The sequence below is a fragment of the Podarcis tiliguerta genome, assembly GCF_965153285.1.
Source record: "Podarcis tiliguerta genome assembly, chromosome: 8".
In the NCBI taxonomy this organism is placed as follows: domain Eukaryota; kingdom Metazoa; phylum Chordata; class Lepidosauria; order Squamata; family Lacertidae; genus Podarcis; species Podarcis tiliguerta.
The window spans coordinates 83,320,798-83,331,616 of NC_139541.1; the positions used below are offsets into that span (position 1 = coordinate 83,320,798).

Sequence of the window (10,819 nt, forward strand, 5' to 3'; positions counted from 1 at the left end):
TCATGCTGGAAGTCCTCTCCCTCCCCTCCAACGTACCTGTCCCCAAGAGGTGGAAGTGAACTGGAAGATTTCCAGCGAAGTGCTGAGCAAGAAGAGGAACTCCTTATCTTCGTATTCAAAGCGGTTGCCAAAGGCAATGGAGCTGATAACGTTGGACACTGAACGGCTCAGGACGTAGGTGGGGTCAAAAGGAGCACCTAGAAATTTATATATCTTAACAGTAACTAACTGTGTTATCTCTCTTGGTATTAAGATGCCTAGGTATTTAACAGATTCAGAACAAATCCGAAATGGATATTCCTTTAATGAATGTGCAATCAAATTTTTGACCTACTGGCATCAATTCCAATTTGTGTTTTTTAAAAATTTATTTAATTTTCCAATTCAATTTCCACCCCCCCCCCCAAATCAATTATCCAACAACCAACATAAAAACAAGATCCCAAAGAATCTCCTGGACTTCCCTCCTCCCCTTTGTGGGTCCTTTTGTTAACCATTTTCTCCTGCATCATTTATAATAATCCAAATCTCTTTCATCTCCATTATATCCGAAACTCAACATTAAACTGCAAGTGTTATTCCAATCAATTCCGATTTGGACCAGTTAATAGAATATTAAAATATTTGTATCAACATTAATCAAAGATACGCTATAGACTGATAATTTGCACACTGTGTATGATCTTTATCTGGTTTGGGAATAACTGTAATTTAAGCTCGAATACATATTGTTGATAAAATACCTTTATCAAGTACCTCATCACATAATTGATGAAGTTTTGGTACCAATAGATCTTATACCATTCAATGGCGATTCTATCCAATCACTGTGTTTTGCCACTTGTCATTTTAAGAATACCAGTAGTTTGTTTAATTTTTGCCTCCCATTCAGTATTGGTGTTAATAGCATTTGTTTTTGTATATCATCTAAATGGGGTAGTTTTATACTATTAAAAAAGACCTTCATATCTTTGTGACTGATGTGACTGATGTCTTTCAGTTTAGTATATAATTCATAATAATAATAATAATAATAATAATAATAATAATAATAATAATTTATTTCTACCCTGCCCAACTGGCTGGGTCTCCCCACCCACTCTGGGCGGCTTCCAACAAAAGATTAAAAATACATTAAAACACCAGTCATTAAAAACTTCCCTAAACAGGGCTACCTTCAGATGTCTTCTAAAAGTCTGGTAGTTGTTTTTCTCTTTGACATCTGGTGGGAGGGCGTTCCACAGGGCGGGTGCCACTACCGAGAAGGCCCTCTGCCTGGTTCCCTGTAACCTGACTTCTCGCAGCGAGGGAACCGCCAGAAGGCCCTCGAAGCTGGACCTCAGTCTCTGGGCTGAGTGATGGGGGTGGTGACGCTCCTTCAGGTATACAGGACCGAGATATTAATTGATCATTAATATCTTTTGAGTTTTTATAACTTTCACCTTTGTCAATTTTAATGCTTGGATCACTTGGGTCACATTTTGCTATTGTGCATCTGGCTTATTTTGTCCGAGGGAAGCAGAGACTGGTACTTTTAGTTCCTGCTCCTTGCAACCTTGGAGCTGTCCAGTATACAATTGGGACTCAAATGCCGCAGTGACAAGGTTCAGATTATCAGCGTTCAAATGCCCAGGTAACTGTCCAGTTTCTAACTATTACCTGTGACCCATTAAGCAGCATTTCTTGAAGGTACCAAAACTGAGCTCACTTTTTGTTTCCCTCAGGGATTCCAGCAGGAAGTGGGTCTCCTCCAGGATCCGCTCTTCGACGGATCTCTTTCCCATCCCAAAGTTCCTCAGTGTCATGATGGAGAATCGGCGTAGCTGCTTGGCCCGCTCCCCGTTACTGAAGGCAACCCCTGAGAAGCGAAGGAGGAGTAAAGGGAAGGAGGAACAGGAGAAGGTGAACTCAGTGGGAATGTGGCTGGAAACAAACAGTGATAGAGATTTCGCCCGCAATGAAATCGTTGTTGACTGGTTTTTAAAGTTGCAATTTCAGCACTTGGAAGAACGTTCTAAGTGTGTGTGTTCCCTCTCATTCTCTCTCTCTCTCTCTCTCTCTCTCTCTCTCTCTCTGTAACTCCTAGTTGTGCAGCAATAAAACTGCTAACACATTTGCAAAGCTAAGGAGTCTCTCTCTTGTGTGTGTGTGTGTGTGTGTCTGTGTGTGAAGACATTTGAGGTATTTAAGAGTGGGCGGGAGTGTTGGATTTCCGTTATGCCACTGTGCAGTTTTTGGAGTCGCAAGACTCTGTTGACATTCCAGACTGCTGGAAGTCTCACGGGAGATGGGAGATGGATGTTGATGTTACTGGTTTCCTGTTTCTTTGTTCCAGTTGTTCACTGACTGTCACAGAGAGGAGACACATATTCTTTTCTGTCCCGGGTAGCTAGAAATAAACGTAGCGATGCAGCAGATATTTCTTGCCCTTCTGCTGTTTGGATACTCTGCATAATGGGAACGTTCCTGAAGCCTCATCAAAGGCTTAGGTCGTTAATCACTGCCGGAGCAGAGGTCGTTGGATTCCGAAGATAGTATGTCGTGGGGGAGAGCTGTTTCAGCTTGGTCGTAAGGAACCTCCGACAGGGAGAAAAGCAGAGGAAAAGACACAGCTGATGATCAGCTGATTGAAGGCATATGCAAACCCAGAGCTTTTCCAGGCACGATCATCTACACTTGCAAAGCAACTAAGTTACATCACTGGTCCTCTACTTGGCTTTGAATATTAAAATGCAAATCCCATCTCTTCTATGACCACTGTCGGAGGAAGAGGAGTGTGGGGTGAGTGCACCGCCCCCAGCAGCGCAATCCTGGTGGGGTGCCATTGCGGCTGCCCCCAATCCCATGCTGGTCACCATGCCCCCGCAGGCAGCATGCCACACCTCCAGGATGCACGCCATGCCCCCGGGACACGTGCCAGTCCTGCCCTCGCCTGTTCTCCACCCCCCGGTGCCGGAGCATGAAGCTCTGCCACTGTCTATGACTCGTTTTAATTGCCTAGAGAAACCTTTTCTCGGACCACTTTTCTCCACTGAAAAATGGGTATTCAAAAATCTTCTTCATAGGACTGCATGAAGGACCATTGCTAAATGTTGGGAGACATTCTGCACAGAAACATGTGTATACCTTTAAGAGGTTTCTGGGTTAATTGGTTGCAGCTGGCCGTGGCTACAAAAGGAAAAAGCAGCGTTTTGTAGCCTGCCTGCAGGAATAACACCCACCAGAGTTTCTGTTTGTTGTTTTGTAATAAAGGCTTCGTTTTAGTTTTGGTTTTACACCTATGTCTCCTGGAGTCACAGTCTGTCCTCTGCCACCAGTTGAAAATCCCCCTCCAATAGGTTATGGGCCCAGTCCTGAGTGGGCAGAGACAGAGTGTGAAAAGAACCCAGAGACTGGAAGCAACTCAGCGTTTCTCAAGCAGCTGGCTGTGTGAAGGCATCGGCAGGGAGTGTCTGTTTAAGACCAGGAGCCGAACATTTCTTCAAGCCACGTGTGAGTAAAGTGGAAAGCTGAAAGCTGGGTGGAGCCATGGCTGGACTTGGAGCTGGAGCTCAAGGGGGAGCTTCCTATTTTCCAGTAGAGAAACTGGGAGAGTCCAATTATATGTCATAGAGTTCACAGATGCAGGCATTTTAAAAGAAAGAACAATGTTGGACTGTTATTGTTAACCGTCCTGTAAAAGATGAGGATGAAGAAGTAGATGAAGCAGACCAAAGGCTGGAGGACAAAGCCTATGCCAATTTAATTTTGAGTTTAGAGAAGTTTCAGTTATCTCATGTGCGAGACCTTGAAACAGCAAGTGAGATTTGGAAAGCACTGAGAGCGATACATATTAGAGACACTGCTGGCAGCAAAATTACTCTAATGAGAGCTCTGTACCGAGCCAGACTAAGTGAGGGTGAATGTGTTTCAAAACACCTTCAAAGAATGCGTGATTTATTTTCACAGTTAAATGAACTCGGGGAACATTTTTTCTGAACAGAGAAAGGTTTATATTGTGCTGTCTTCACTTCCTGAGTCATGGGACAATTTAGTGATGACCTTGGAGGCAATTCCAGAAAGCCAATTAACAATGCATTTCTTAATTGGGCGTTTGCTTGATGAGGAGAAAAGACACCATGAGAAGAAGGCCACAACCCCTCACCGTAACTCCAGAAATGGGAGGCAGTCCAGTAAAAGATATGCAACTGATGAGGAGCGGCAACCTAAAGAGGTTGTTGAGGAAGCAGCTTTCACAGTCAGAAGATGCTATCGTTGTGGGTCAACTAAGCATTTAGTATGTCTAAGGGCTAAGGGAGTTGGGCATGTTTAGCCTGGAGAAGAGGAGGTTAAGGGGTGATATGATAGCCATGTTCAAATATATAAAAGGATGTCACCTAGAGGAGGGAGAAAGGTTGTTTTCTGCTGCTCCAGAGAAGCGGACACGGAGCAATGGATCCAAACTACAAGAAAGAAGATTCCACCTAAACATTAGGAAGAACTTCCTGACAGTAAGAGCTGTTTGACAGTGGAATTTGCTGCCAAGGAGTGTGGTGGAGTCTCCTTCTTTGGAGGTCTTTAAGCAGAGGCTTGACAACCTTATGTCAGGAGTGCTCTGATGGTGTTTCCTGCTTGGCAGGGGGTTGGACTCGATGGCCCTTGTGGTCTCTTCCGATTCTATGATTCTACATCAGTGCACTGTGTCTGTGGGAGAAAACACAAGAAAAGGGCGGCCTGCATTTGCCGGGAAGCGAGGAGACAGGAAGAGTCGAGTCCAGTATGTTTTTGCAGCAGTTCGAGGCACCAGTCACGACGTTGGACAGGACTGGATTTTAGACTCAGCAGCGACAAACATTTTGTTAAGTCTGCACAAACCCTTGTAGAAAAGCAGCCTTGTAAATCTGTAAATGTAGTACTAGCTGACGGAGCAGTGCATGAGTCAGCTGGAAAGGGTAGTGTGAATATTAACTGTTTAAGTGCCAAGTTTACCAATGTTTTATGTGTACCAAGTTTAGAAAATAATTTGCTTTCGGTTACACTAGAAATCCTAGAAAACTGCCAGTAAAAATGCACTCTGGCCAAGGCTTGCCCAAGAAGAGCTACTCACCGTAGCCCCGGAAAATCCAGTCAAATGCGGATTGCTCTCCACGGCCGCTGAACTCTTCGGCTTGATTCACCAGGGCCTCCTTCACGGCATCATATCCACACAGGACCACAACACGGCGGGGCCCTAAGTGGATGGTGTAGACAGGACCATATTTCTCACGGATCTGTGAAAAGAGGAGGAGGGCATTGTGTGAAATCAGATGGACAGATGGTTTTCAGACAAGCAAGATTAAAACCTGGCTATCCTCCCCAGCATTAGCTGACCCAGAGCTATTTTTCTAGAAAACGAGGTGCATACCCTTCAACATTTCTCTGATGGAAATAGGGACATCCCATTCCATAATGATAATTTTACTATTTATACCCCACACATCTTACTGGGTTGCCCCAGCCACTCTGGGCAGCTTCCAACATATATAAACACATAATACATAATGTTTATCTGCTGGCCAGTGGTGGGAATATTGCTTTGTTAATTGTTTGAGTATTGCTAATGTTGTTTCTTAGCGTTCTAGAGGCCGGTGTGTTGTTGTTTTCCCACAAACTGTATCTTACACGAAATGTTAGCTCATAATGTGACCCCCCCCTTCCCCTGCCATGGCATTACATATGTGCATATATATTTCTTTAATTTAAGTTGCTTGGACACTCATACCCAAATACCTCTCTTGGTTGGGAAGTCTTCATTTTCACCAACTAGGTAGAGCAGGTTCTGCTGGGTGTGAGATTTCTAATTAATTCTTAAGAACAGAATAGCTGGATTTCTTTGGGCAGTGCACTATTCAATTCTTGGTTAAGTTTGCCTGCAACTTTCCCTTTAAGGAGCCCAAGGCTGTAACTGAGCATGGTGTGAACCATGTGAAATAATAAGCCAGGCTGAAAGGACTCCCACCGGGAGGTCCAGCGCTGGGCAGTCTCCTTCCTTCAACGACTCCCTTGGTCTGGGCCACATGTGCGCTGACTTCAGAGATGATGAAAAGGAAGGAAAGTGTGCCACAGCCTGATGAAACTGCTGGTGTTGCAGTGAAGCATTTACCTGGACTTACATGTAGCTGCTGCAATAAATCTCTGAAGCCATTTGTAGGGGAGAAATTAGGGTTCGGTCCACGTGATAGTGCAAACAGTCCTCATTCCCACTTTCTGAAACAGAGCTGCCCCTTCAAAATTGAAATTTCTTTGAGTCGGATGATGCAGTCCTCCACGCCCCCCACCAAGAAAATGTGAGCATAAGTGCATATATTAGGGGAATGTGTGCGTGAAAATGTTTATAGGATCGAAAATAACATTGGAAAATCCTCACTATCTGGAATAATTGCTAAGGGAAAATGTTTATTTAAAAGAAATGCATACTAAAATGCTGACTAATTTTCTTGAGGACTTTCCTTAAAAAGAACCACCAACTGATGTGAAAATGAGACACACAAAAACCTAAGATTATGGTCAAGAAACAGTGGGATTGTCTAAATGAATATTTACAAAACCAGGGCTCAGTTGCCCAAATTTGGTTGTGTTTAGACTAATCTTGTGAAAAATATAAAGAATGTGAAAAATTAAGGAAAACCTATAAGAAGGATATGAAGAACAGAAGTTATGGCGGCTGAAGTATAAAAGACGTGTGGCGTAAACAGTGGAAGTCTTTTTAAAACATTTTAATTAAGGCTGATATCTTGCAAGATGGAAACATATAGCCGTATGCAAGCATAGATCCTTCCACTTAGGCAGAAATATAAAGAGAGAGAGAATAAAAGGATGAAGAATGTGATGGAAGGAGAATTATGATGAGATGATGAGTCAAGTGGGAGAGAAGAAGAAGAAGAGTTTGGATTTGATATCCTGCCTTTCACTCCCTTTAAGGAGTCTCAAAGTGGCTAAGATTCTCCTTTCCCTTCCTCCCCCACAACAAAAACTCTGTGAGGTGAGAGGGGCTGAGAGACTTCAAAGAAGTATGACTGGCCCAAGGTCACCCAGCAGCTGCATGTGGAGGAGCGGAGACGCAAACCCGGTTCCCCAGATTACGAGACTACCGCTCTTAACCACTACACCACTGAGAGAGAGAGAGAGGGAGGGAGGGAGAGAGAGAGAGAGAGACAGAGACACAGAGACACAGAGAGAGAGAAGGATGAGTGGGTAGATAGATAGATGGGAGTGACCTTCATTAATCAACAGTATTTAAGAATGATTTTATAATAACAATTTAGAGAATGGCAAACTGTGCTCTGATACATGATAGAAAGTTACCTTCATGAATGAACGGTACATATCGCTTGTGTTGACTTGGAGCAGGTTCCCGATGAAGGGGAGGGGAGTTGGTCCAGGTGGCATCTGGCTTTTGCGGTGCATCTGCCGCCATGTTGAGAGGACCGTCAGACAAAAGAGGCAGATGACCAGGGAAAGGGCCGCTGCTCCCAGGAGATCCATGGGGAGGTTGCGGGTGGCCTGTGGAGCTCTGCAGGCAATGTGTTGCTGACCAGCTGGGAAGAGAAAATACCCGCGCAGTCCGAGCTGAGCCTGTTACATACCTTCGGAAGAACCTCCTCCTTGAAATTGTGCAACCTGTTTACTCTCTGCTCAGGGTCTTCTTTCAAGTCAAGAGAATACCTTCCAGAGCAAAGTTCAGATGGACAGATAGTGGTGACAGGGAGCTGCTGCCCAAGTTCTGCACCACCAAAGGAGCTTCAAGGAGTCCCAGAGTCAAGCACAATTCTCTCACCTCATTTCTCAGAATTCTGTATCATTTAACAGGGTCTCTGCTGGTGTAAGACTAAGAGGAGTATAGCAGAGGAAAAGGGTTGCTGCTCCGAGGGGATACATGGGGAGGTTGCGGGTGACCTGCGGAGCTCCGAGTAGCCGGGAAGAGAAAGTGCCCACATAGCCAGAACTGAAGCTCTTATATAAATTTTGCTGAAGGATCACATCCCCTTTTGGAGTTATTCCATCTCGCTCTCTCCAGCCTCTCTATCGAGTTGGGAGGGGGTGTAGAGTTTGTGTTCTGGGCATTGGGCAATAAGCACAGATTAGAGATTCTGCTGGCTACCTCGCTGGCTGGCAGCCTACCTGCCTGAGCTGAGACAGCTGACTTGTGCTGGTCCCAGGGGGGTTACTGTGCAGCGTGGTCTGAGTCCGGTCCTGGGTCGAGGGTCTGGAGGCTGTCTGTCAATGGCGAAGCGGGGTCCAAGGCAAGGAGCCGGGCGTGGTCAGGAACTCCGGAAGAGCAGGTCAGGGTGCTGACAGGAACAGGTTTCCCGCAACCTGGGACTGGGCTGACTGGCCTTTATCTCCTCTGGGGCCTAGGGCTGTCCCGGCCCACAGGTGAGTCGCCTCTCCTGGCCTGGAGGCGAGCACTCCCCCTGTGAGAACTTAGTTCCCTCCGCCTCTCTGCCCTGAGCCTCTGCAGCTCAGGAGAGGCTGGAGGGTTACTGGACCTAGAGGCAACCTCAGCTTCCCCTGACAGGGCTGGGAGAGGAGCACCTGCAGGCAACGGGTCCTCAATCACCTCCGGAGCCAGAGTGGATTCATCTGGTGTCTGCTCCTGAGGTGCGGGCCCTTCAGATTCAAGCCCCTGCCCTGACTCAGCCGGCCTTGGAGGCGGGGACTCCTGTACAGGCTGGGATTCTTCAGGTTCAGCCTCTGAATCAGATTCCCAGGCCATCACATGGCTTTGGAGGTGGTGTGGAGGACTCCCAGACTGCTTGTGTTGGAAGACTTCAACACCCATGCCAAGGCGACTGACTCTGGGGTAGCTCAGGGCTTCAGGGCTGGCATGGCGACCATGAGAATGTACCAACCTGTCAGCAGCCCAATGCATGTGGCAGTCCACATTCTGGAACTAGTTTTCTCAAGTGGGCATGAAGAGTGTGATCTGAAAGTGAGGGCTCTAGACTTCATTCCCTTGTCACGGTCAGTTCATTTCCCATTGAGATTTAGGCTTTCAGGACCCTTCATCTTCTGCGGAGGCCTCTGAGGATGGTTCTGGGGGACTTTCTGACTGATCTGGCTGGTAGTGAAACAGGAGGAAAGGTTAGAGCTTGGGGCTTTCTCAATTTGAGGTGTAGCATAAAAATGACCCCCTCACAGGATATCTATTGGTTGCAAGAAAACCTTGCAATATGCTAAACATGTGACAAGAGGTTTAGCTTATTTATGACAAAAGTATTTTGAGAAGGGAGCAATGTGAAATAAATACTACCTTGGTAGATGCAACACTGATGGCTTTCTCAAAAACAAGGCAAAAATCAAAACCTGGGATGAAAGATGAGTTATTTGCTTTCTATAGTCAACTTTATAATTCATTAAAAAAATCCATCTTGGGAAGATATCTTAGATTTCTTGGATAATTTGAATCTTAAAGAAATATTCTCAAACAGAAATGGGTCCAGTGACAGTAGAATTAATGGATTATATCCAGAAAGCTAAGAAGAATAAGTTTCCAGGAATGGAGGACTTTGGAATTTAATTAAGCATTCCAGGAAGAACTAGTCCCATTTTTGAAGGAGCTGTTTGATTATCTTCCACAAAAAGAAATTCCAGGAAGTTGGAGTAAAAAATTGTCTTAGTGCCAAAAGAGAGGAAGAATCCAGCAAATACAGATTCATACAGATTCTTTCCTCCTTCAGAGAGGAACGGTGCACATGTTATGAATTGTGGGATGGTGATAAAACCAACCAGCATGGAAGAGATGTTGATCTCTTCAGACAGGATGGGAGATTTGAAGTGGAAGTTCTGCAGGATGCCGGTGATGAAGAGGAAGAGTTGTATCCAGGCCAGCCGCTCCCACAAGCAATAGTGTTACTCTAGGAAGCAGGAAGAATGCCAAGATGGGCTTTCAGGGTACTGTTATAGCCTGCTTGGGCCAAGACCCCTGGATACAACAAGACCGTTGGTATTTTGGTGTGTATGGCTGGCAAACAGATTTCTCTACAGAAGGCAAAAAAGATGATGTTTGGTGTGGCGATCACACAGGGTCCCCGGACGTTTCGTCGTCTATTGGTCAGGCAGTGTTGCGGCCCCGGTCATGTCTACAATCCGGCACTGGCCTGGGGTCAGATTGCAGCCTGCTTGCAAATCAGCCAATGGCAGGCAAGTTTAGGCTCAGCCAACAGGCATCACTTGGCTCCACTCACAGGGATAAACAGAGGTCTGCGAAGGCTTCCTCCCCAGTTCTTCAATGGATCTCCTACTCTGCCTCCATTATTCATGTGTTTTTTGCTTTCATGTTAGACCTTGCTATGGACTTTATTGGCTGCCATATTCAGAACCAGGCCAGAATTTTTCCACCTGGCAAATTGGCTCCAGTTTTGTGGTTTTTGCCTTCGTCGTAGCAGTAGTCACAACTTTGTAAGGTTAGGCATTGGGTAAGCCTTGGTCTTGGCTGGAGGGGAGGTTGTAGCCTCTGCCTGCCCCTCCTTGGTTATGGGTATCCTGTTAAAGGGATCTGCAAGGAGTTGTTTCTGTCTGGATGCCCAGATGGGGACTAAGGTCATAGGACTCCATGGGGTTCCCCTATTTGATATAGGTCATATCACACCCACACACCCCACATGTGATTTACCCTTAGATGCACTCCCAGCAAATGCTCTGGAGTGGAAAATGGCTACACCCACATGCCTATGCCAAACCATTCACAACTGTAATCAATAAAGTTGTGGCCAGTTTGAAGCCAATTTATGTTGTTGTCTTGTCTGGTTATTTATCACTTAGGCAGTGATGTAGCCACAGGGCCTTGGCACACAAGTGA

The 10,819-nt window shown here is 45.7% G+C and overlaps 1 protein-coding gene across 1 annotated transcript in view; it reads right to left on the reverse strand.

Moving 5' to 3' along the window:
• The window catches only part of LOC310683560 (cytochrome P450 2A13-like), a 12,214-nt gene extending 4,093 nt beyond the window's left edge, over window positions 1-8,121 (reverse strand). Inside the window, exons 1-4 of the mRNA XM_083453494.1 lie at window positions 7,324-8,121; window positions 5,087-5,249; window positions 1,709-1,858; window positions 37-197 (exon numbers count right to left, since the gene is read on the reverse strand). Coding sequence (XP_083309620.1) covers window positions 37-197; window positions 1,709-1,858; window positions 5,087-5,249; window positions 7,324-7,503 — 654 coding nt within the window. The 5' untranslated portion in view covers window positions 7,504-8,121. The remainder of the gene's footprint in view (window positions 1-36; window positions 198-1,708; window positions 1,859-5,086; window positions 5,250-7,323) is intronic.
• Window positions 8,122-10,819: the final 2,698 nt, after the last annotated feature.